The sequence below is a fragment of the Neopsephotus bourkii genome, unplaced genomic scaffold (assembly GCF_033783945.1).
Source record: "Neopsephotus bourkii isolate Nb327-2 ecotype Australia unplaced genomic scaffold, CSIRO-AGI_Nbou_v1 NB_1060, whole genome shotgun sequence".
Classification (NCBI taxonomy): domain Eukaryota; kingdom Metazoa; phylum Chordata; class Aves; order Psittaciformes; family Psittacidae; genus Neopsephotus; species Neopsephotus bourkii.
Window position 1 is genome coordinate 3,275,797 of NW_026901548.1, and position 25,937 is coordinate 3,301,733.

Sequence of the window (25,937 nt, forward strand, 5' to 3'; positions counted from 1 at the left end):
TATTTTCCGCAGCTGTGATATGAGATGATGCTGCCAAATGACTTAGGCTCCAAATGTGACCTATATTGAATAGTACACAATTCTGGAGATGCTCTTGGGGTTTTAAGGGTAGAGTTTCTACTTCCATGTAGGCTTTTTAATGGAAGCCTACAGGAAAACTTTGCTTTATGTTTCCTATCCTATTATTATTATTATTTACTACTAATGCTCCAAGACAAGTGTTGATGCCCCACTTACAACGGTATAGCAAAAAAGGACCTTACGAAACAGCCATATGAAAAGACATAGAACCTGTGGGTGTTTTATAAATCTATCTTATATTCAGTGCCCATATTTCAGGTCCTACCATCAGACATCAGTTTGATTGCTGACGTATTAAGAGTTGTCACATAGCTTCTTTAAATGTATTTGGCAAGAGCATTTACCATTCTAAGGGTCCTGTGTTGCAGACACATGAATAGCTGCTTAACTGGATATCTCAGTACTGCTTCATTGATGGCAAGTCTGCTCTTGATATGTCCATGTCTATGGGCAAAGTCCTGCTTGGGAGCACAAGCTGCTTTGGCTCATGTGAGGTGGGAAGCACAGGGGTCTGCAAGGACCATTTCAGTTTGGGAGGGCACCCAAGCCCGCTGCTCAGAGCACCCAGCAAAGCTCCCATAGCCCCTCCGCCAGGCCCAGTGGCACGGGCAGTGTTGATGCACATCAAAGTCCCCCGAGGATGGCGGAAAGGGCAGAGCTTTCCTGCTTGGCAAGCGGTCAGAGCATCATCCCGGGATGTGGCACACATGGGGTCAAGCGCCTCGGGGTATGTTTATTCCATGCAGTATAAACAGAGCAGTCTGGGAAGCAGCATGCTGTGCAGAAATGCCTTGATGTCACTCTATGGAGATAAATACCAAGTTTATGCTCTCCCAGATCCGGGTCTGCTTTGCCCATATACGTCCTGTGATCAGCGCTGCCTCAGCTTAGCTTCAGAGGCATCGGGATTCATTCTCTGCATGGATTTTGGGGCTGCCGGTGAGTCTCAGGGCTGTGCATGGGGATCCAAACCCTCAGGGATGGTGGGATGGGATCCACCCCAGCTCTGCAAGCTGGTGAGCTGGGTCCCAGGCTGAGCTGCTTTTTATAGGTCTGATGTGCACAGCCGGCTGCTGATGGCTTTAACAGATGCACCCTCCCTGCCTGCAGGAAGGCCAGGAGACCTTGGGAACCAGAGTCACTGGGGGGGTTAGTGAGGGGATGGGGAGGAGTAGAAGCTTTAAATAAGTCATCCAAAGGGACGCGGTGGGTGCTCGGGAGCAGATGCAGTGGGCTTGTGGCTGTGGTGGGGGGAGCACCCGAGGGATGAAAGCGCTGCCTGCCCGACAGCCCCGGGGGCAGGCCCGGGGAGGAGATGCTCGGGGCCGCAGCCACCGCATTCACCGGGACAGCCCCTGCCCGCCTGGCGGGGGCACCACCGAGCCGCCTGGGCAGCCGGAGCCGTAGCGCTCCGGCGCTAGGACCCGGTGGAGCCCTACCGGCCGGTTGGGGGGGGGGCCGGAGGTACCCGTGATGGCCCCCGGAGCCAATGAGCACTGAGCCGCTGCCGGTTTCATTTACATTCGGTCGCACCGCAGCCAATGAGCGTGCGAGCTGGCGGCCGCGCTGCGCCGGCAGGCACCCCGCCCGGCGGCCGCGGCTCATTCGGAGGATGGCCTCCGCCGCGGCGTGCGGCTCCGCGCCCGCCCGCCCGCCCCGCCAGCAGCCGCGGCCGCGGGGCGACTCCCGCCGGCGCCAGGCCGCGCTCTTCTTCCTCAACAACATCTCCCTGGACGGCCGCCCGCCCTGCCCGCCCTCCGAGCAGCAGCAGCAGCAGCCCCCGCCCGCCGGCTCGGCCGAAGGGGAGGAGGCAGCGGCGGCAGCGGAACCGGCCGGAGCCCCCCCGCGCCTGCAGTCCCCGCTGCCCCCCTGCCCGCCGCCGCCCGCGCTGCTGCTGCCCGGGGTCCCCCCGCTGCTCGCCGCCGCTGGAGCTAAAGGGGAGGCGGACCCCTCCCGCGGGGGCATCTTCCTGCCGCCGCTGCTGCTGGGCGGCCCGCTGTGCCCGCCGGTGCCGCCCGCCCCGCCGGGGATGCTGGCGGCCGCTAAGCCGGGCGCAACGGGGCTGCTGAGCCCTACGCAGAGCGCGGCGGGCGGCGGCTTCGTGCTGGAGACGCAGCGACAGAGGTGAGTGAGGGGCAGGGGCCGGCCCGCAGCAATCCCCCCCCTCCGCCCCCCGGAGCGGCCGCACTGACCCGCGGGGCGTGGGAAGCGGCGGGACCCCCCCCACCCGGGGCCATGGGAAGAGCTGGAGTTTCCCAGGGCCCTCGGCCGGCGGCTCCGGGGGGTGAGGAGCGGAGCATGGGAAGCGGGCGGCCCTGGGAGGCGGTGCTGGCCCCGCTATCGCCGGGGGGCACCTGCCCCGTACCGGGGGTGAGCGGCCCCCCGGGCTGGCTGCTCGGGGAGGGGGGGTTGCGGAGTCGCTCGCTGGGTCTGTGGCTGCAGCCCTGCTGTATCCCGAGCGCTGCCTCCTGCTTGTCCCTTCGCTCTGGTTCTGCATCTTTCTGCTTCCAGCTGAAGCCGATGGAGTCATTGCTAGGTAGGACTCTTCGGGTGTACTCTGCCGATGTCCTCGTCTTTGCTGCTTCTTTATGCAGTAACTCTGTGTGTTAATAAACGTCTGGGCGCTGGGAACTTTGAGTCAGCCTCAGGGGAGGAGGTTCTGGCCTTTAGTGCAGGATTACCGCTGTGTTTTCAAGGGGCTTCTCAGCCTGAGAGTGTTGGTTTTCCAGGCGGTTGGAAGGCGGGCTCCTGCTCAGATCCTGGGGATTTGAGCTCTGAAGGAACTCTTTTCAGGCTGTTTCTGGCATAAATAGCTTTGTAAAGCAAGCTGGCCCTCTGAGCCTGCAGATAGGCAAAGCAGTATCAAAGGCTTTAAGTCTCCATGGTCTTTAGAGCTGCTTCAGAGCTTTGTTAGCGAGCTGAAACAGAGATGTCTGTGCTTTAAACCTGGGGAGCTTTGCTAATGCAGTTGGTGGGTGATCCCTTTCATCTGTGGAGTATCCTGGACCCCCAGGAAACTACTCAGAGCTTAAAGTGAACTTAAGGAGAAGTAGCTGTTTGTCTGTACAGTGTGGAGATCCTTTTGCCTGTTGTCCCTCCTGGTTTTTTTTCCTCCTTGAACAGTCATTTACCAGCCATTGCTTTTCTTGTAATGGAAGGGACCTTTCTTTCCTTATTTCATGGAGAAACTGAAGCTGGGGCTGCTAGACGGATGCTTGGTACGCATAGTTTGCACTATGGATACCAAGTACAAGTGCTTGGGTACCGCTTGTTGAGCAGGCAAGCCCGAAGCGAAGGTGTTGCTGTGGCACAGCTCCTTCCCAGCGCTCCACAAAAGCCAGAGCACTCAGTGCTGTGTGATTTCATTTCATTGCTTTATTACTGTAGTTAAAGCTCTTGAGGGCAAGTTTTACATTAAGAGCTTTACAAGCACAGTTACCTCTGCGGGTGTGACTCTCCGTGTGCCTGTGCATGCTGAGTTCTGGACTGATGGAGTTCATGTAAGTGATTCAGTCCTTTCCCTTCCCACGCCGAGTCGATAGCATAGTAAGAAAATATCCCTGGGACCTTCTCATGTGATGCCCTTCCTGCCTCTTCCCTTGGCACCTGGTTTTAGGTGTTGTGTTCTGCTACACCTGTTTTAATCAGTCCACCTCCAAAGAATGGTAAGTCAGAACTAAAAGGTAGAGAGAAGCACAAGGAGGTAATTGAGGGAATGAAAGGGCTTCTGTCTGCATAGTGACAAAACAGACCATGGTTTTTCAGCTTGGGAGAGGTGGCTGAAAGGCTGCATTGTATCGCATTAATCATCCTGTGTACTGCTTACAAGGGTGACTTGGAGTAAGAGTTCATCTCTTTTTGTACTTCTAAAGAGGAAAAGAGTAAGTGGAGAATGCAGCTGAAACCCTCAGGTTTCAGAAGATCCACATCTTTGCATGGTGATACACGCATCTTTGGCCAAGAGGATGGTTTTATGCTGCCTGTGGGGATGTGTTGGACCTCGTCCAACGTATCTCGTCCCAGTCACACTGGAGTGGGTGAGATGGACCATCTATAATCACCATTTATTTTGTTGCTGGATGGCTCCACGGTTTGCTCTGACAGAGCATCCCTTCATCCCCATGGAACAGCGGCATCTCTTGCTGCAAACACATGAGGAGTGATTCAGGGACCAACTTTCCTGCAGGACAGTGATGGTTATGCTGCTTCCCCTTCTGTGTTTGCAAAACAGGACTCAGAAATCAGCAAACGATCACAAATGGGTTTCCTTTTCCTAGGACATGGGAATCTGGGTGTTGTTTTGCTAATGTTGCTGCCCTGTATGGGTGAACTGTGGGGTCATGCAAATATACAAGCATATGAAGTCAACGGAGGGAAGGGGGAGGCGGAATCTGCGCTGTGACCCTGGACATCTAATCTTTGGTGCCCACTTAAGGCAGCTGCTCTCCTCAGAGTCCTTTTTTAGTCACTGCCAAAGCTGCTTTGAGTTGCCCTCTGTGGAGCCTCCCTCAAACACACCAGGAGCACAGGCTGAAGGGTGTCCAGATTCCCTCCATCCATGTTCAGTGACCAGTTCCTGGGGATCTCATCTTGCTGGGGTTTGCCCCAGTCCATGGGGATTGTTTTACCTAAAGCTGATGGTTTTATTGGGCAGAGATTTATCACAAAACTTGACCTTGTTTGACATGAGAAGTCATGAGAAGCTGATGGGACTGGTCAGTGTAGCTCGGGGCAGGTTGCGATGGCACCTCTGCTAGAGTTGGTGGTGAGTTATTAGTAACAGGCAGGAGCTAGGGTATCATAGAATCCCAGACTGATTTGGGATGAAAGGACCTTAGAGCTCATCAGCTCCAACCCGTGCCATGGGCAGGGACACCATCCACTAGAGCAGCTTGCTCCAAGCCCCATCCAACCTGGCCCCAGCAATGGGGCAGCCACAGCTTCTCTGGGCACCCTGTGCCAGCGCCTCAGCACCCTTACAGGGAAGATCTTCTGCCTAAGAGCTCATCTCAATCTGCCCTCTGGCAGGTTCAAGCCATTCCTTTATACAGGTCCTTGTAAAAAGCACAGCCCAAGGAGTAAGTGACCTGTTAAGCTGATGGCACATGGGAGTTTCTCGTTGCTCAGTAGCTGTCTGGTCCTTGAGGATGCAAACTTCAGCAGTGCACACCCTCAGAGGCAGCGTTCAACCTGGATGCTTGGTTTCATTGCGCTGCTGTCTGAGCATTATCAGCTTAATGACTTGAACCTTCCACTGTTGCTTTCCTGAGGAATCTTCTGTTTACAGGATCTTCAATTGCAGTATTTATGCCAGCCTGCTTAATCTGCTCCCCATCCCTCCTCCCTTCTCCTTTTCCATCTTGCTCGGTTCTTTTGTTCTTTCACAGAACCAGCCTCCCAAGGAGCAGTGGAGGGAGGCAGCAAACAGCGAACAAATCCGCATTCACAGCTCTTTAATGAATTTCTGCAGCTGGGTCTGAGCTTTCTGTGGAAACACAGATAACAGGGCCCTGAAAATAGCCAGGTTATGAAAGCATGAGGAATGGGAAACACAGCCCTTATGTCAATGCTTGTTGTGCTGCTGAGCGTACAGTATAGCATCATGTAAAGCAGCTGGGTTTGTCATCTATTCACTGCGTTTTGCTGGCCTTAAGAACAAATACAGGGACTGAATGATTTGCAACTGATGCTTCAATGTCCTTGGTCAGGGAGCTGACGGAATGCTCAGGATTGCTGACAAATCAGAAATGAGTGAGCTAATTTAGGTCATTTTAAGGGTGCGAGTTTAAACAGGAGTTGATAACAGCAAGGCTTTGGAGCAACTCTGCTTTTGAGTGTTAATTGGGTGCTGGGATTGCTGACATAGGTGTGATCCCATTGGTTCCTTGGCTGGAAGAGCAGAAATGCTTGGTCAGGCTTTTATGCTTCTGATGGTCACGGTGTTGTTTTGTGCGACTGTCAGTTTAGCTGCTGGGGTCACTTCAAGAGATATGAATATTGTAACAATACCCCCCTCTGTTAATAAACAGACTTTGTTGAGAAGGAGGAAATGGAATGTTTCAAAGTCCGAGTTTTCATCTCGAGCCTTACTTGGAATAACCTGAGCACACACAGTGCTCTTCAGGAAGCTGCAAGATCTGTTGGGCTGGCAGGCTTTGACCTTTCAGAGCAGACTGGGGTGTGCTGCTTGGGGCTGAAAATGAACATAACCTAAACCTGAGCTTTATTTAAATGATAAGGCTGCAGCTTTCTCTTGTATGTACAACTGCAGGTGAATTGTATGTGTTTAATATTAAATGCTTATAGTTTCGAGCTGCCTGTGGTACTTATTATCTGGCATTCCCAGCCAGGTATATGACTCAGAAGTAAGTTGGAACTTGGAGATCAGAAAATCCGTGTCCTTGTATCCTGTGCATCTCTGCAAGTGGGTCTGAGTCAAACAATCCCAGAGTTAACACCAAGGTAATGCAACCTCTTCACTTAAAAGAATCCAGAGAGGCTTTTAAAGTAACTTTGATCTTGAGGCAGGAGCTGTCTGTACAGCACTAAATGTACTTGCAGCTGATTTTACCTGTGGATGGGTTAGAGCTGTGGCAGTGGGTTTTGGGATGGTGTGGGAAAGCGGATGCTCTGGAAGCGCAGTTTGCACCTTTCCCTTGCTGCCCAGCTCACGGTTCCTCTGCAATAAGGGTGTTCGGGATAATGCTGCCTCGCTTCAAGGCAATGAGCCATCAGCTGAGAGGGAAAATGCTGCCAAATTAAATGTAAGAAGGGAGGAATTGGTGGGGCCTGTAGGAGTGTTATGACTGGAGCTTCCTTATCCTGGTGCTCCTTGGCTGCAGACTTGAATGCACTGCCCAAACCAAACCTTTTGTAGCAACACAGCATTTGTGGCTGTTTCCTAATGTTTTACTTGTAAGATTTACTTTACAAGCTTCCTTCGAGTTAGGACAAATAACATCAGCTTTACTGGGCTATTATTTTCCAATGTAACTCTTGACTGAAGCCTGCAGGATCTCAGTGTACTCGCTTAAAACATCATTTCTTTGATTCACAGTCTAGAACAGTTATCTCTGCCCCCTTGCCTTCCTCCCTCTGATCTCAGCTGGTGAACATGAGCCTCCTTGGGCTGAGCACTCAGAGCTCATGTTGAGCAGCAGCTCTACACTGAGCACTGTGGTGTCAGTGAGAAGGATGGGTTTAGGTTATCAGTGCTCCTTACCATGACTTAGCCCCAGAGTCCTCCTTGATAGCTGCAGAGATACAGACTGCCCTGACTTGCATCTGCTTTGCCAACTGACCAGAGTGCTGTGGGTGAAGCTTTTTCACTGGGGCTATGGTCACTAGCAGTGGTTCTCAGTTTTCTGGCAATTTACTATGAGCTGGGATGAGGCGGGGGAAAGGGTGTTTGCCTTCCATTTTAAGTGTAGCTCTGAGCTACAGATGAGCTTTTCTGCTCTGGTTTTGGGTATGGAGTGTTTGCTTTAGAAGAGAGGGGGAGCAAATTGGAAAGAGGGGAAGTGATTCTAACAAAAGTCTCAATTTCTAGTCTCCTACACTATGGATGTTTTAGTTATATTAAATCTTGAACACTTGATTTCATCTGTCCTGTGTTCCTCCTATGAGCCGGTTAGAGCTGTGAGCCTGTCAGACTGAACTGAAGATGCTTTTTTTGAGCCTTCTTTTGAAGATTGTTCCAAAGTCTTCCAGCTCTGCAGATTGAGTTTAAAAATGCAGGACCTGACATGCACACGAGCGTAATGAAACCTGGATGCTGTAATGAGCACGAGGTATTGTTGATAAAGCAGGTGACTGCAGATGAAGGGTACTCAGCTACAGCCACTCTGTCATGCTGGCTCTTCAAGTGCAGAGTTTTAAACACCTAACCTTTGGTTTATAGCAGTTGTGTGCATAACTTAAAGTTGTTATAGCTCATTCTCTGCGAAAGCTGTTAAATGAAGAACCTTTAACTGGTCCCATAAGTGCAACAAGTGAAGTGATTCACAAGACATTCATAGAATCAGAAAGGTTTGGGTTGGAAGGGACCTTCAAGCTCATCCATTTCTGTTGCCCACTGCCTGAGGCTGTGATCCCTGGTCATTCAGAACACCCTGACCCTGTGCAGCACCTTCCCCAGGGGATGTTCCTGCTGCATCAGCTCTTGCTCAGGGTGGTGGTACCCAACCTCAGCGTACCCTGCAGATGGAGCTGGGTGCCTGTGTCTTTGCTAGCCAGCCACAGCACAGGCCGAGCTGCTGCTGGTTAAAGCTGCTGCTCAGCACCATGAGCAGATCTGCATTTGCTCTGCTGTGGTCACTGCAACTTAAGCATAAAATTCTGCCCTTGTGAGGCTACAGCCTCTTGAGTGTGGGTTGGAGGGACTGATGTTGCTGTGAGAAAAACCAAGTGCCCATAAAAACACTGGGAGACCTCTCTAAACTTCCTTTGACTGGGCTTCCTCCAGTCGGTTTTGAATTGTCATCTTCCCACTTAAAAGCTTCTTTCTTTTTCTTCTATTTTTTTAACTTGGGTTTATTGTGCTGATGGCTTTTGTTTTAACAAGGCACATGATGAAGTGACAGCATCATCTCTCAGAGAGCTGCATGAGTATTTCTAGCATAATGCCCACAGTGTTATCAAGGACACACTTTGCATTTCACTTGCCTAAAAGGTCAGCAGTTCGGTGCTTGGTGAGCAGAGCAGAAAGCACAGAGGGACCAGGCTTGTGAGCTAGAAACACCTCCAGAAACAGGTAAAGACTGAGGAATAGTGGTTGTGTCCTGGCCAGCACATGTGGTTTGCTTTGTGAGAAGCAGCAGGGATCTTAGGAGTGGGCTTTAGATGTGGGCTCTGGGCACAGCAAACCTTACATCTGGTTTGGAGGTTCTGTTGCAACAGATGGCTTTCATAATACTTACTGGAAGGCATTATTTTATCCTTGGATTGTCTAAACACTCTGAGCACCAAAACAATGTGATTTATGAAAGGCAATGAATACAAAGCTCGTTTCCTAGTGGCATTAGGTCTTAATCATGTGTGGTTGTGAATCACAGCAGCTGCTGTGAACAGTATCTAATTTCTTTCCTTGTTAGTATTTAAACATCTCCAGGCTTAGTGAGCTTCCCACTTACTCTGCCTCCACCTTTATTCAGATTATGCTTCATGTGTGCTGCTCCTCGCCTGTCCCGTAGGCTGCATGACACACTCTTCTCCTTGCACGTGGCTTTACTGGTGCCTGAGGAGCGCAGGATCTCCTCCTGGCTGCTTGGGACCAGCGGGAAAGCTCCCAGTGCCCATTCCGATTTGCAGACAAACCTCAAATAAGAACACAAAGGTGAAGGAATTGGGCCTCCCCTCTCATTCTGAGGTCTTACAGAGGACCCTGCTCTGAAGCATAGAAGCACTTTTCCATGTTCATACGGCTCATTTGGCTTTACTCTTTAAAGTGAAGATTAGCAGAGGAATAAGTTAAACCAGCCCTGCTGTGAGACTTGTATTTATTCTCTGGCAGTCAGACACTTAAACAAATGTCAGGATGAGCTCCTGGGATGGTGATCTGTGATCCAAACAGCACGTTTGTGGTGCCATAAAGCAGTGAGTAGCTGCCTTTGTAAAGAAGGAGCACTTAGCTGTGTGCTTACCATTGGTTATGCAGGGTGTCTTTGCCTCTCATTGAACATCAGAGCTTGAAACCATCTAGCCATGAAAATGGCTTGCTCAGTGCTGGGCACTTCATGGTGTAGGTTCTTTGTTAGAGTAATTTGTTTCACTGAGTATGTGGGTTTGGTGATTCAGAATAAATGTGGTCTCTGCCTGCTTTGGGCTTTAATTACTGAGAACTTGTTGCTCCTGGTGAGCTGTACTCAATCTGCTTTAGAGCAGGAAACTCATTACTGTAAGCACTGAGGGCGGTAAGGCACGGGGTACTGTTAGAACAGGGATGCTCACAGTGGTGTGCTCTGAGGCACAAACCTGAGAACAGCGTATGCCTTCTGGGCTGCATAAGTGATGGCAGATGCAAAGAAGTAAGCTTAAAAGCTGGAACTGGTTTCCTTAATCCCTTGATGGCAGTATTTTAGCTCGTCAAAGCAAAGCAGGGTTCATGTCTGGCTGTTGGCTCACCTGTAAGGAAGGAAAATGATACAGCTTAATCTTGAAAACAATGTCTTGGCAAAACAAATGTGACAGGTAATGCCTTCCCATTGTAAACAGGATTTGGGAGCTGGGTTCCTTGTGCACGTTACCGTTGACAGTTGTTACTAAGCTAATGCTTCCAAAAACCAATAGATGAGTTTTTGCCCTTGTTATATTAATAACTCGGTCCCGTGATGGCTGTGATTACACTGAGGCCTGCAGAGGACCTTACAAAGGGACATCCGTGTTAAAATAAAACTCTTTCAAGTGGGAAATCGGAAACCAAATTCTATGAGGCCCTGATTTTACACGCTAATTAAAAATCCTTGACCCCCCCCATGCCCCCATCTGTCAGCAGCACGCATGGCTAAAGAGGAACAGAGATATGAGCCTTGCTGCTAATTTTAGCTTTGTGCCTCAGGGTGTGTGTCTGCATGGGTGCATGCAGTGTGGATGCATGCAGGGTAGCATCCTTCCCACAGCAGAAGGGTGATGGATGCGACTTCATCCCAAGCCAATCAACCCTGCAGGCCTCTTTGGCTGGAGGAGATCTCAAGTCATGTTACTGCCTTTAGAATATCTATGTCACAGGGCTTGGCAGTTCTGGAAGCGATGAGGATAAGAAGTCATGGCGGAAGATGCTGTGTTGCTGGAAATAGCTGAATGCCCATTGAACTCTGGCTATGTGGTTGGCTGAGTGCAAACTTGTCCATGTGAGAGTCAGGGGTTAACCAGGATGGGAGAATCCCAGTATGATTCTAGATGCTTCTGATTTAACCCTTCAGGAAGGAGCAAAACCAGCTATGGCAGAAATGCTGGAACCAAGAGGGCAAAACAGGGAGAAGCTTGAAAATGGCCAAATGGCAGCAGCACACAGGGGCTTAAGGAAGATCACGGCCACTATAAAGGCCAATATTAGGAGATAAGAAGTGGTTTGTGATGGTTGTTTCCAAACCTGGAATCAGAGCTTGGGAGTGCTGAGCAGGAGTGTGAGTGCCCACAGGGCTGCCTCACCATCCCTTAGAGGACATGGTGACCCAGGAGCAGGTATGAAAGAAACCTGCCTGTACCTGAAGCCGAGTCTGATAGCACAGGATTGGTGTCTCTCTTGCATTCTACTGTAGGGCAGGTATATCATGGTATAACACATAGGTATCTTGTATTAGTTGATTAGTAGCTACAGGGGTGGTGTAATTAAAATCACATCCAATGATTTTGGTCAAATTACACACACAAAAGTTAGTGGCATTTGTTTCTTTGATACAGCTATCAATTCTTACATTCTCACACATGGCTCTTATACAAGCACATCCTTTTCCACCCTGTTCCAGGCAGCCCAGAGAGACCTGCTGTATTCAACTGTAATAGCTGCTAAAGAACTGCCAACTTGGACACTTCCAACTGCAGCAGCATCCTGAAACTGTACCTTTGTCCTCTCGGGTGTCTGCAGGTAGCCCAGCCCATGGATAGGAAGGGGGAAAATACTCCCGGTGAGCCATTGGCAAGGTGACTGTTCTTCAACCTGGAGCTGTGACTTAACCAGCTTTTTCCTTCCAATTGCTAAGACGGAACATGGAAGGATTACCAGCGCTATACATAGATCGCTCCGAGCTGTGTCCTCTTTGCTGGCAACACTTAGGAGCTCTGTCAGCCTCAGGGCTGGGGATCTTGCATGCTGCTTGTCTGTTGTTGTTTGCTCTCTGCACTGAGGTTCTCTGCCAGTGCTCAGTGGGACTCTGACAGGACCAGAGGAGGACAGCACCAAGGCTGGAAGTGCTCAGAAGCTGGGTTTCCTCAGTGGGAAATCCATCAGGATAAACGTAAGGGTTGGCTGCTGTTTCCCAGGGTGGGAGTCAAATTGCATCATGGCGTTCATTTGTTGGGGTTTTATCTGAACACAAGATTTTTTGGTGGGCTTTTTGTTAAGTGCATGTTTAGCTCATCAGGGATTTGGCACGGTGTTGGCTTGTGTGTCCATGTGTGCACATGGTGATAAGAAGCCATGGCGTCATCCATAATTCCTCTGCTCGACAGCCCCTTATCTCAGAGCATGGGCTGCGTGTGTTTTCTTTCTTGGTGGGTCCCCTCAGAGGTGCTGGCTGTGTAAACACGGGGGCTGGGTTGAATGTTGAAGTTCTGGGAGGTTCTTGCTATGTTGGCTCCCAAAGTAGTGGGGAGGAAGCACCCAAAAGTGACCTCCTGGCCAAGGATGTACCAATAAGCAACGTCTCTCTAGCTTGTCAAGGAACTAGCTGGTACTTCCAACAGGCTGTTTTCAGGTTCAGGCTTCAAATAGAAAGTTCTTTAGGATATTGCTGAAATGACAGCCTGCTCCACAGAACTCACAAGCATTTTAATATCAGATACTTTGATTTCTAATTGTCAGGTAGCATGGCAATAAAGGTGTGCGTAAGGTAACTTGCAGTGCACACAGAGGCATTGGTATTCAGTTTTAGTGTTTAGTTGCATTTGGCAAAAACCATTCTGTGTAAACTACTTAAAATCCTTTGAATTCCAGTGAATCAGGCCAAAAGCAAGAAGTGTTATCCTAGGTGAAGCTGCTTAGCACACGATAGGTGACTCGATGGTTTTCTCATCAAAGCTAGCAGCTACTGAAGTGATCTTGTGCAGGCTGTTGCTGAAGCTTGGATTGGCTGTGTGAGAAGAGCACTCAGACTAAAGCAAATATATACAAATCAGTGCAGACTGCTCAAAAGTGTTAAATTCTGCAACGTGCTCCATGTACTGCGCTATTTAATAAGGAAGTTCTTTCCATTAATGATGTTGAGGAATCTAGCAAGTCTGACTGCAGTGAATGAGCTGCGTTGCTGTAAAACATTGGCTTGAGCATAGAAACTGTTTCAGGTACTCTTAACTGGATTAATGAGACCTCTTTATGTGCACCCTGCTTTAAGGTCTGAGGGTGAGTGTAATGCTCATCTGGGATTCCTTCAAGGTGACAAGCTTCGCTTGAGGACTGAAGATATTTACAAGCATAGCTAAAACTGAAGTTTCCTGTTGGCAGAGTGGGGATGAGTCATTGTGGTTTTGAGTGCAGGGGCAGGATCCTCCCTTCACTGCAGCAGGGTTTTACTTACAGATCAGCTCTTGGAGCAGCAGGTTCAGGTGTTTGTCGCTCTTGTGTCTGTTAATGAGAAAAGGAGGTGGTGTTTGGAAGGTGTAATGCTTGAGATGGGGCTCCACCATGGAGGTATTACATTGACACTGTTCAAGGAGAGGTTGGACACAGGGGCTTGGAGCAAGCTGCTCTAGTGGAAGGTGTCCCTGCTCATGGCAGTGGGGTGGAACTGGGTGAGCTTTAAGGTCCTTTCCAACACAAACCAGGCTGTGGTTCTAGTTTCTAGTGAGGGTCTGGCCATGGCACTCTCAATCCATCCACTCACAGCAGGATCCTGTCACAGAACTCCGTGCTTTTTTTGTACCAGTGCCTATTGTCATTGGCATTAGCTGTGTGTTCCCTTTGCTCACCACACATGGCGTCTTTCTGTCTGCATCCAGGGGAGGAGGAAGGATCTGGATGTTACCAGCTTCATTCCTGCCAGGAGGTTTGACATTGGCCTCTGCATCGCATGGAGGGTGTTTTTATTGCAGGTCAGGTGCCAAAGTAGACTGGAGAACCATGTGTATGTGAAAGCATTACATGTTCTTGTGCAATTCTCATTGAAAAGCAAAAAAATAGCAATGATTTAAAATCTGAAGTGCTGGTGAAGGACACTGAAGCTGTGCCAGGAATGTTCTTCAGTAGGACCTGAATAGCAGTGCATACGTAGGAGGCAGTCTATAGCAATGCTGAATGTGGTAGCCCTGTGGGAGGATTTACCTCTCCTGTGTTCACAGAAAGGGACACTAGTTTTTCTTAGAACCATAGAATTGTGGAATACTTTGGGTTAGAAGGGACCTTAAAGATCATTTAGTTCCAACCTGTTTGTGTTCTCATTTTCTTTTAAGAATAACTGAACAGTGCTGTTGAGAATCTGGTAACAGTTTCCTTCTAGGGGCAAAAACACAGGTTTTGTATGGGAGTAGAAGTTATTACAAATGCACAGAGAAAGGGCAGTAGTTATTTTAATGACACCATAAGCAGACTTTGGGAAGAAGAAACATGTTCATTAGTTTGGTGTTCATTCTCTTCATATCCTTGAGAGCACAGAGAAAAGGGGGAACTGTTTCTTAGGAAGTTGCATTGGGGAATGAGGAGCTAACGTGGTTTCAGGAATACTCAGACCGAAGTGTTGCTTTGCAGAACCTCCAGATAATCAGGATGCTCAGGGGGCTGGAGCACCTCCTGTATGAAGGTAGGCTGAGAAAGTTGGGGCTGTTCAGCCTGGAGAAGAGAAGGCTGCGTGGAGACCTCATAGCAGCTTTCCAGTATCTGAAGGAGGCCTATAGGGATGCTGGGGAGGGGCTCTTCATTAGGGACTGTAGTGATAGGACAAGGGGTAACGGGTTCAAACTTAAACAGGGCAAGTTCAGGTTGGATATAAGGAAAAAGTTCTTTCCTGTTAGGGTGGTGAGGCACTGGAATGGGTTGCCCAGGGAGGTTGTGAATGCTCCATCCCTGGAGGTGTTCAAGGCCAGGTTGGACAGAGCCTTGGGTGGCATGGTTTAGTGTGAGGTGTCCCTGCCCATGGCAGGGTCTTTGGAACTAGATGATCTTAAGGTCCTTTCCAACCCTAACTATTCTATGATTCTATCACTGGTATGTACAATCACAGGAATAACCTCTTGCCTGCAGACAGGCAGTTTTAAGTAATGTTTATGTGAATGTATAAGGAAGAACACCACAACACCATCTCTTCTGAAGTGTTGGATTTCTGGACACCATGCTCAACAAAAAGCAGATGGATTTTGTTCATGTCCAGAACTCTGGTTTATCTCTTCTGTAGCAAAAAACCAGTACGGTCTGGTTTCTTACCCAGCTCAGGCTGGAGAGGTGGAGTCACCAGGAATAGCACATTGTCCGGCTGCTTAAAATGAAGCGCTGGGCTTCAAGACCAGACTTAATCCCAAGTAGCTTTCTTTGATCTTTAACTTGAATCAACTGAAGCTGCAAATGGCTTTGCTGTGTAAAAACCCTCCCATAGCTGTTAACAATTCATAAATCCCATTTTTCTTGACCTTTCTCCCCCTGCTCCTTGCTCCCATCCAAGGTGCCATGCTTTTGCTTTGGTCCTGGTTGTTAACTTCCAGGCATGAGAGCTTGTCTTGGTCTGTCTGGATGGTGCCAGAGCTCTGGTATGGTTTAAAGTTGGATTTTTGTCTTCCAAAAGTAGGTCTTGTCAAGCCAAATTCATACAATATTTGTCTTATATGCTGCTTCTGCATTGACTTCCATGGCAGTAGCGTCCATTAGTTGAGTTGTTACGTCTCTTTGGAAGAAAACCTTGGACTTGAACACACGTGGCTTGTGCTAAAGCTGTAGCACAATATGCTCAAACAAAAGCAGAAAATATGGAATCTGATAGCTGTAGTGTCAGTGTTTTGCTTGGGGTAGATGAATGTGAGTGCATTGTTCCTCTGGAAATTGCAGTTGTAGTTTCACAATTCGTTTGTAGATCTCTCTCCCAACAAAGAATGACTTTGACAACAGTCGTGCATCTTCCTTTGGCAAAGTCTATTTTTTTTGCTTAACTGTAATATCTTATTACTGTCACACTAACTCCCATGATTCCTACTGTTATTCTCCTCCTGTCTTCCATTCTGGGATTTCAAATGAGTACTGAATACTCTTTGCTTCCCCTAATAACCCTCTCTATTGTTTTCTGGAGAGATCTGTCAGTTTTATTGAGCTACAGCCATAGACTCTGTCTGCTGACTCCTGCAGCTGGAGATAGCTGTGTTCTGAACAGAGAATACACACAGATTCAGTCATCTTACAGATAGACCTGCATCTGCCCGTAGATTGATATAAAATGACTTATTCCTTTGCATTGATGGGAAGGAGCTTTTTGTGGTATATTTTGAAAGATTATTTAAAGGAGGATTTGGAAGTGTTTTAGCTGTTTGATTTCTAGGTAGGTGGCGTTATGTGTTGAAGGTAGTGCTCTTGATAATGAAGCTGGTATAAATGTATTTCCAGGGTTCTGGAGGGGGCGACAAGTTCTTGGCCTTTTTAGGAGCTTCAAACTGTTAGTTAAGCCCTCTTCCAACAACAGAAAGAACCCAAAGAACCTGCCGTGTGTCCTAAGAGCTCATAGATCTGTTGCAGTTCATAAACTCGGAGGCCATGAACTAATACTGTTCACTCTTCGTGGTGTTGTACATTTTACAGAAGGCGTTTTATCTCCCAGCGCTGCTCTCTAGACTTTTTAGAAGACATAGTGGAATATGCCAGTGTACGAAGGTACTTGTTTCAAAAGCAGCATTAATCTCAACTCGTTGCATGCAGTCCTCTCCTCCCTCCACCCTCTTCCACGCCAATATCTGAGGTCCTGCATGCACGTGCTGCCATCTGATCATACAACCGGCGTGACTTCTTTGTCAGAGCCCTGACCAGGTCTTGGGTTTTTGTTTGTAATTGCAGGAACAAGCCTATTTCTGGGTCTCCAAGACACAAAAGTTTGAAGAAGATGCACTTCATCAAGAACATGAGGCAGTATGACACCAAGAACAGCAGGTAACTTCTGAAGGGCAAGGTGCCTCCTGTACTCGGGTGAAATAGGATGTGCCCAGTAGACTCCAGTTCAATGTAGTTAGCCATTTAATATCAGCGGCAATAAGGTGATGTCCTGGTTAGTTTTATATCTTCTGTTGAAGGCAGTAGGTGCTCATATCTACTACCTCTGCAGCAATATTATAATGGTTCTGCCATCCTACTTTGAGCAGGTTAAATCGTTCTCTTCTAACACCTTCCTTATCTCTAGCATACAAAGAGGTGAATGCTAAGGAGGATTCAAGGAGAATGGCTTGGTTTAGCCAAATTCTTGGCTCAGTTGCTGGGCAGAAGAGAAAGGTTGAGGCTGCATTTGCATTTATTAATAGAGGTGTAAGGCTTCATCTAAGTGTAAAATATTATCTACATCTTTTCATAAGGCCTATGTAAAAATTGCATAGATATATATTTAAAGACCAGGATCTCCTGTGAGGAGCTCCAAGGTGATGACAGTTACTGAACACTGGATTCTGATGTAGAGCTTGGTTCTAAGCACTTACAGGCATTAAGTGCTTGCATCTAAACACTTTCAGAATGAAACCTCTGCTCTTGTGCTGCTTTCTGAATACATCAAATCCATAGCAGTGTCTGTAACTTGCAGAGTGATACATGAAGAGTCTTCTGCTCATGTTCCATAAAAAGCTGCTTTTCATGCATCTTAATTCATATCCTGATTATTTTTTTTCCCCATCTGCTTACAGGATAGTGTTAATCTGTGCTAAACGAACACTGTGTGTGGCTTTTTCTATCCTACCTTACGGGGAGAGTTTGCGGATCAGGTGAGTTGTCTTTAACTGCTGGGTGAGTATGGTTGGTGTAGGGCTCCTGTTTTGAAGCAGGTGAACTTATTTATCCTACTATTTATGTGTAAGGACAAAAGCTTTCTAGCAGAGCAGTAAAATCAGGCATTGCCGCAGTGTCAAAGGGTTCATTCAAACTCAAGAGGAAAAGAGTGGGAAAGGGAGACTTGTCTTCAGGTGTTGATTCACGATTTCAAGCACTCCAGTCCTGTGAAATCCCTGAAAGCCACTTTGAACAGATGATGTGATTTGTTACTGGACATCTAAAGGGGTCAGAAATCAACTGCCTTTAGTGCAATCAACTAAAAAACATGGAGCATCAGGGAAGGATGTTGCTGCCTTTACTGGAAACTTCCATGTTTTTATAGTGGAGTTACACCTAAATAAGTTAGGGATGCTCTTCCATTCTTCAAGCCATGAATGTCACTATTTGCAGTCTAAGAAAACCAGAAACAGTTTAAACTGAAACTGCTTTTGGTGTTTGTACTACATAGAACTGTGAATAAGATCACTTACGAGAAACCGAAGCTGGTAATTGGACTTCCCTGCAACCTTGCTCAGTCCCTTGTGCAGTCTGAATTGATTCTGTGAAGGTCTGTGATCCACAAATAGACCATAGAAAATACTAATTTTATTCAAACCCACTTCTGGCAGAACAATTGTATTGTCACTCCTGTCCTGTGCATAACTTACACACGAAGGAAACAGATGTTTAGTGGTGGGAATTGCATTGTATGCAAATGCCCTTGCCACAGAAATAGTTGATGGGAAAATATTTTCTCACTTAATAGGAAAGCAGGGAGGTCACTGGAGCTGGTTTAGAGCAGTTCTGAGCACTGTGTCATTCTGCTTGTAAGCTGGCAATGCAGTTCTTCAACTGAAAACTGCTTTTTGGCATTGGAATATAGGTGACAAAACTGTGGTGCCATCACTGAAGCAGCGTTCTACTTCATTCTTAGTTTGAGCTTGTGTGCACAGTGGCTGGAAAATTGCCTTTCTGAAAGCTGGAAATCTAGTAGTATAAATTACGTTTGCTGCTAAGTGAGCATTTGGGTGTTGGGAATGGCATGGTCTTATGCAGAAAAATAACATTGGGGAAAAAAGTTTACTTTTGATAGGTGTATTAGTATGATTTGAGTTAAAATGAGATGAAATTTGGTTTTTGAACATGAATGTCTTCATGTTTTGAAGAGAGTCATTAAAAATGAATGTTTTCTTGGAGATGGTGGGATTCAGGGATTGCCCTGTTCCCACATAAGAGAACTGAGTGTTGAATTTGGCTGTAGGTAGTGAAAAGACCTGGTATTTCCCAGACAGGAATGTGGACTTGTGCATGTTGTAATGGCACATGTTCTTATCTGCATTTAGTGATCTAAGAATGGAAGGACAGAAGCAGCGACATCCTTCTGGGGGAGTTTCAGTCTCCACGGAGATGGTGCTTGGACTGGAAGGAGTAGAGCTGGGTGCTGATGGCAAGGTAAGGAAATACGTTCTTATCTTCTTGACTCTTGATTCGTAATGCCAGTGCCCAAACCATTGACCAGGGTGCAGGGCACAGCGGGTGGGTGAACTGGCTGCTGTCACCCTGGCATTGTTTCATGCAGGGGCAAATCACTTAATCTGTGCAGTTTTTGCCATCCCTAAAATGAGAGCTGTGACTTTTCAGAGCAGCAGAAGTTTGCTTAGATCCTTAGTTTGAAATACTCAGCTTGTGATAATGCTGCTTCTGAAGAGGCTGTTGAAGCCTGTGATTGCTTCTGCCTCTGCTTCTGGAGAATTGGTTGGATTCTGGTATCTTGGGCAACATGAGTGATGTTTTGATAGAAATATGGGCAAAATAAAAACACTTTAGTTTATATACTGCCAGAATTGGACTGATACGACCCTCCCTTTTTGTTTGCTAGCCCACCAGATTTCCTACAACACTTGCATACTGACAGTGTGGAAGCAGTATGTTCCTCATCCAACCTTTCCCTTTCTTCCAGTCCCACAATTTCAAGGTCTCCACTCCCAAATACTATATTCTAGTAGCATACTTTCTAATCCCAAAATTCTCTATTCTATGAAATTCCAACTTGGAGTTCCTGGAGTCTGTAAATCCTAGACCTCCGCAAATAAGCTTTGCAGTAAGCTTCCCCCTCTAACTACTACAACTCTCTTCTTTAAGGTTGTGTCCTATGCAAAATTCCTGTATCCGACCAATGCCCTCGTGGTTCGCAAAGCTGACAGCCACGGTGCTGTTCCCTCGTGTCGAGCTGGTGCTTCTCGGAGTCTTCCTGGGGCGAGATACAAACCTGTGACAGCAAAAGCAATACCAGCAGGAACAGACCTTGGTAAGGACCAGTCACCAGCTTTGTCATCACTCTGCACATGGCAGAAAAGCTGAAAAGGAATGTATTTGTCTGAAACAGTTGCAAGGAGCAAAGTGCATTATTGGGAAGGATGTGCTGGTGCTGGATGAAGACTCATTTAGCACAGCCTAGTAAAGAAGGCTTGTTAATGAAGTATAAATGCTGAGCCTTAGGACTGAGACTTGCATACATTCCTCTGCCCATCTGGCCAAGTTCTGTTTATGCAGTTCAAGGAGCACAAAGCTTTTCCTTGGAAGTGTGAACTTTTACATGACTCAACAAGAAACATCTGGTGTAGAGGTGGTCCTCCTTGCCTTCTAGTACAGCCAAAGAGTTTGTGACGAGAATCCCTTCTCTCATGTAAAAAAGCAAACCTGACAGCTCCTCTGTCTGCTAGATCAGCGTATAGGCAAAGCAGTTCAGTCTTGAGCAGTTGTTTTCCGTGCATGTTTGCAGATGACAAGCTTAGCTTCCATTAAGTCAAAAATTATGCATCAGGCACATGCAGGAGAAAGAGCTTTGTGGGTTTTAATCATTCCAGTACCCAACTGGTGTATTTCTGAAATGCAGACATGCAGAGTGCCTGTACTGTACCTTGGTAAGAGACAGGGACCTGCCAACACTCAAGTTTGCTGTTTGAAAATGCTTTAAAGAGGGAAGAGGGAATTTAAAGCTCTGTACCTTGTGCTGTCCTCATTCCCTCAGGAAGTGAAGCTGGGGAAGCCTCAGAGTATGATCCAAATATCCTGGATGATCCTCAATGGCCCTGTGGAAAACACAAACGTGTTCTCATCTTTGCCTCTTATATGGTGAGTGACTGGCATACCTGAACAGAGGAGTGAATGCCTGGAAGATCCCCCTGTAAAGACCTTCCTTGAGGAAGAAAACTTCCTCTGGGAAGAAAAAGTCCTGACTTTTTGAGAATTGATTAGGAAAAATACAAATATTTGGGTCTGTACACTCAGTTTATTGAGGACCAACCTGACACCTATCTCCATGGGGTTATTTGCTTCTTGTAACCATTTGCTTACTAGTCCTTTGTGAGACTTTATAGCTGAGATCCAACATTACAGAGATGTTAAACTGTGAATAACAAAACTCAGGCTTGCCTTTGCGTTCGCATCTTTGGAAGGCTTGCTTGGCTGTGAGTACTGCTCACAAGAGAAATGGTAAATTTTGCCTTGTGTGTTTCAGACTACAGTCATTGAATATGTGAAACCCTCGGACCTTAAAAAGGATATGAATGAAACCTTCAGAGAGAAGTTTCCTCATATCAAGCTGACGCTGAGCAAAATTAGGAGGTAAGAAACAAGCACTGAATAATGAGAACACCATCTACGCTGTGCAAGGCTGCTTTATCTTCCACTTGCATGGAGCAAATACTAGATCTATTAATAGTATATATGATTAAACACTAATCTCTTGTTGATAGTTGAGCTGACTGTAGGATGACAGCTCTGTACAGGAATGTTAAGGATGCTGTGGAAGGGTAACAGCTGGTTTTCGTAGTTCCACCTGAAAGGGTTTTATTCCACCAACTGTGGTGTGACAACACTAATAGCCACTTAACAGTGAAGTGTTAGCCTTGAAACAAATCCTTGTAACCTGACTGTGTGGCTGTAAGTGCAGCCCCACTCTAACTGGATTGTCTTTCTGGACCCTCCAGCTATGTTCACCTTTCAATTACCAGTTGGCTGTTGATGGACTCTAACAAGATTCTAGGATGAAGAGTGTTAGGTTTGGGGACTCTTGGTAAAGAAAAGCATTTTGTGAAGGCAGGATTATGCCACTCAATTCCTCATCTTCCAGGAAATGCATCTGGCCACTCATCAATGAGATGTACTGTTGTGCCTTTAGAGAGAAGTAATCTCGCTGGTATTACACATCACTTAATGCAGCCAGGGCCTCTGAAATAGCCAGCTTAAACACAGCTCTGCTGAATCACCAGGGCTACGTGTAACTCTGCTCCAAGGCTTGCTCAGGCAGAGTCTGTGTTCGGCTAGCGTTCTGCATGCTCTTCTTTGTAGCTGAGTAGTGTGTCTGCACAGAGATCTTCTTGCAGGAGTAACATGAATGGCAGCTAGGAGAGGTAGCATCCACCATGAAGTCTGCCTTAATGCTGAAGCACAGCTTTCACTGTTGTGGGAAGTGTGTAAACCAGTCTGCCTTCCCCCTCAGACCTGATTCTTCCACAAGGTGTGTAGTAGACAGGTCTCTCTGCAGCAGCTGCTGTGATCTGCACGACTTTGATGTGGTATTCTGTAAGTGAGGGTTGTTCAGGCGTATGATATGAATCACAAACCAGTTTGGGAGCCCAGAGGGAATCGTGCAGCAATAGCCTGTGTGTCAGTGAAGCAGCTAAGTCCCCAGTGTTTATGAGCATGTGAGGAACTGTTCTTCCACAGTCAGCTATGTTAAATGTTTGTGCATCAGCTCCAGCTTTCTGCCAGCTGGACTTCTCCAGTCTAAGGTTATCCTCATCATGATTATACAAATAGGAGATTTGCCCCTGTGCTCTTCTGCGTGCCCCAGCTGCAGTGTTTCCAGAGCATTTCATAAAAGCTGCCGTGTTTGAGAGGGTGTTTCTTTTCCTATTCCCAGTTTAAAGAGGGAGATGCGGAACCTGAGTGAAGAGTGCAATCTGGAGCCAGTTACTGTCTCCATGGCTTATGTTTACTTTGAGAAGCTCGTCCTCCAAGGGAAACTCAACAAACAGAACCGCAAACTGTGTGCTGGTGCTTGCGTTCTGCTTGCAGCCAAGATCAGCAGCGATCTCAGGAAACATGAAGTTAAACACCTTATAGATGTAAGTACTTTGGGACTTGCTTCAGGTGTTGTCAAAACCTTCTCTCTAGTTCATAGAACAAGACAAAGATCAAAGCAGTGCATGCTTGCTTTTAATTTAAGACCAGCTCTTTAAGTCAATTTTAGGTCTCATTAGGGCTCTTCCTTGATTAATTTCTGTGATTCATTAAAATTACCTAACTGGTGCAGTGTAAGGTCCTGCTGATCCTACAGTGAGGTTATTTTTGCACTTACTCAAGCAATTGTGACTGTTGCGTGGGTGTCACAGCTGAGCTGATAAGCTGGTTTACTTGTCTGATCCCTGGCAACACTTTCTGGTCCTGTAGGTACAGCTTAGGCCAGGCGTCTCTGACTCCTGTTTCATGCTAATAATTAAACAGTACATTGGTGTCCTGTGGATTAACTGATTCTTTCTCCCCCTTCTTTTTTGTATTCCTATCATAGAAACTAGAAGAGAGATTCAGATTCAACAGAAGAGATCTCATTGGTTTTGAATTCACCGTCCTCGTAGCTTTGGAACTGGCGCTCTATCTTCCCGAAAACCAAGTTTTACCTCATTACAGACGGCTCACACAACAGTCTTAACCAAAGCTACGTTCAGCTGACAGCCAGTGGCGCTGGGGATGGCATCACTGAACACTGCTGGTGCAGTTGCCACCAGCCCTTCCACACCCCTGCGTGCATCCTGCCCTGGCTACAGCCGCTTTTGGAGCTTGCAGTGTGTCACTGAACTGTTGAGGTGTGCATTGTGGCCACGTATGGCAGGTCTGGGGGATGGTACCAGAAGAGTTAATGAACTTTAATTTTCTTTTGGACATTTAAAGCACAGAGATTCACCAGTCAGCTGTCATGGCTGCTTATTATTCCTTATTTATCCTTTTGGTTTTACTAAAACTGTTCTTCCCTATGAAGAATACTATGGTATTGTTTCTTTTTGTTTATTTTTAAAGCCTTTATTATATTCCTTGAAACTAAAGGAAGTGTCACTTCCATTCCAGTGCACCATAAAATTCAGAGGTTTCTAAGAATCTTCGTGCATTTTTGTGTTAATGAAATGCATACTTTATTTTTTTAATGATGTGCCTAAAACTGGCTGGTCTGGTACCAGTGCTTTTTAAGTTAGTTATTTTATTTACTGGGGAATCCTGAATCCGTGTAGCCATTTATTTTTTACCTGCATTGGCCTTGCATATAAGGAAGACAATTCCGGTATATCTGCACTAATGATACACAGGGCATCTATTCCCTACTGTACTACAGACCTATAGTAGTAAGACTGAAATTACTTCATTCCAATTTAGTTGTATATTCTTAAGGTATTAATAGTCATTTTATTTAAAAGATTGAAAATCTCTTGTGAAGTACCTACCACATGTTGACCAAGGTTGCTGCGGCAAAGCCATTGCCATCCAAATTCACCTTTTAGTCAAGATGAGTGCTTGACAAAGAGCAGTTTTGCTATCAAATGTTTCATTTCCAGTTTTTGTTTCAGCGTTCCACGGTCTGAAATGAGCACCTTTCTAGTATGACTGTGTTGTATATGGTCTTACATGTTCTGAGCAAATGAGTCAGTAGAGCTACTGCTGCCAAATGAAGCCAATGAAACAAAGCATGCTCAATATTTAAATGCTACCTTTTTACTCCGTTCTTCCAGCATTGGTCACTGTGATGGTCCTCATAGAACTGGCATTTGTTGAACATCTGAACAGCCCAGCAGTGCTCAAATGCTTACTCAGAGGTTAAATAACTTCTCTGACCATTGCCTATTCCTTCATTTACTTTAAATATCCAGGTTGGGCATGAACTCTTGATTTGTTGTTTGGAACATTCTGTGATACTGGCTCTTGGGTTGATTTTCTGAAGCAATATTATTATACAAACTGCGGCCGTTTGCAAGGAACAAAACTGATGCTTGGCTATTACAACTGAGAAACGTGTCATTTAAGTCGGACTCCTAAATGAAATACTAGACCTCGTACTGAGGCAAGGGACTTGCTCTCTAATATGTACAGTAATGTAAATTCCTGTTCCTTGTATTAAATGTTGGTTGTAGCCAAAACCAAAGCTGAATCTTTCCTTTTCAGCTGTGTTTTGTCTGAAGCTAATTTGGCTTCATTAGAATTGCATCAAACTTTACTGGAGCCCCTTCCTCTTTAAGAAGGGCTCAAAGTGTATTTTTCATATATAGTGACTATCAGATCTTTTGTAACTGTGTTCAGCTGTATGTAGCTTCAAGTTATTGTGTACAATTTAAAGTGCTTGTGACTTCTAACCCAGAAGGACTTTCCGGTTTCCGTCAGTGAGATGGTAACGAAGTTACACAATAAGCTTGCCAGTTATCTTCCAAAAGGTTTAAAAACTTGCCTACTAGTTAAACTTTCTACTGAATATAACTGTCCTTGCATGCAAGTAGTGATGTACTGAACATCTAACGTATACTTAGCCTTCAAATTAGCTAACAGTGAAGGCAACAGTGTGGTCTACCACTCCTTAAAGTTACTAGGGGAAGGGACAGAGGTAGAAGTGAGCATAGGAACTTCTGGCACAGTTATCTCCAGCGCTAGCAAACCATTTTGGTATAAACGAAATTGGAAAATGCCTTTCACTGGGAACTTTACCCTGTAAAGAGTTTTCTGTAACAAAATTAACTTTCCTTTCTCGCCATGTAAGGAAAACAATGCACTTGGGTTTGCCACCCACTCTGTTCAGTGGAAGTTTGTCTAGTTGCAGTGGGCATTTGGGCTGCAGGGGCACACGCAGAACCTACAGTTTCACATCCTAACCAGGCAAGCTTTTGTCTTCCCTTTCAGAATAACGCATTAGGTTAAGGAGCATTAAGTTCAGAATGGTTTGTTTTGTCTAAAGGTTACTGAAACGTTGGCTTGGGCACATTGGGGGTATTGGTGAGCTCAGAAGCTGGAGCAGAGGTGAGAAACCCTGCAGTGGAGCCGCACTGGTGTCAGTGGTAGAGCGTGGTTTGGGGATGATGCTGCCATGGGGTGCAGCTCATGCATCAGTGCCTCCGTTGTGGCGTCTGTGCAGAACCACCCTTTCTACACAGATACGGTACCGTGTGCGTGTCTGCGTTGGGTT

At 46.6% G+C, this 25,937-nt stretch overlaps 1 protein-coding gene across 2 annotated transcripts; it reads left to right on the forward strand.

Moving 5' to 3' along the window:
• The first annotated feature begins 1,693 nt into the window (after window positions 1-1,693).
• On the forward strand, window positions 1,694-24,914 carry CABLES2 (Cdk5 and Abl enzyme substrate 2). 2 transcript variants are annotated; one of them, XM_061361591.1, is made up of 10 exons: window positions 1,694-2,205; window positions 16,508-16,579; window positions 16,760-16,852; window positions 17,590-17,667; window positions 19,057-19,165; window positions 19,856-20,021; window positions 20,745-20,848; window positions 21,234-21,340; window positions 22,641-22,845; window positions 23,289-24,914. In XM_061361591.1, exons 1-10 carry the CDS (start codon window positions 1,694-1,696, stop codon window positions 23,427-23,429), a joined length of 1,587 nt encoding a protein of 528 aa, XP_061217575.1. In that variant the 3' UTR covers window positions 23,430-24,914. The 2 variants fall into 2 exon arrangements, with proteins under 2 accessions (XP_061217575.1, XP_061217574.1); XM_061361590.1 differs by lacking the exon at window positions 16,508-16,579.
• Window positions 24,915-25,937: the final 1,023 nt, after the last annotated feature.

Coding starts and splice junctions, on each gene's coding strand:
- CABLES2 (XM_061361591.1), top strand. CDS start 1,694: ATGGCCTCCGCCGCGGCGTGCGGCTCCGCGCCCGCCCGCCCGCCCCGC. Junction 16,580..16,759: donor GAATATGCCAGTGTACGAAG/GTACTTGTTTCA, acceptor TTGTAATTGCAG/GAACAAGCCTATTTCTGGGT. Junction 20,849..21,233: donor TCATCTTTGCCTCTTATATG/GTGAGTGACTGG, acceptor TGTGTGTTTCAG/ACTACAGTCATTGAATATGT.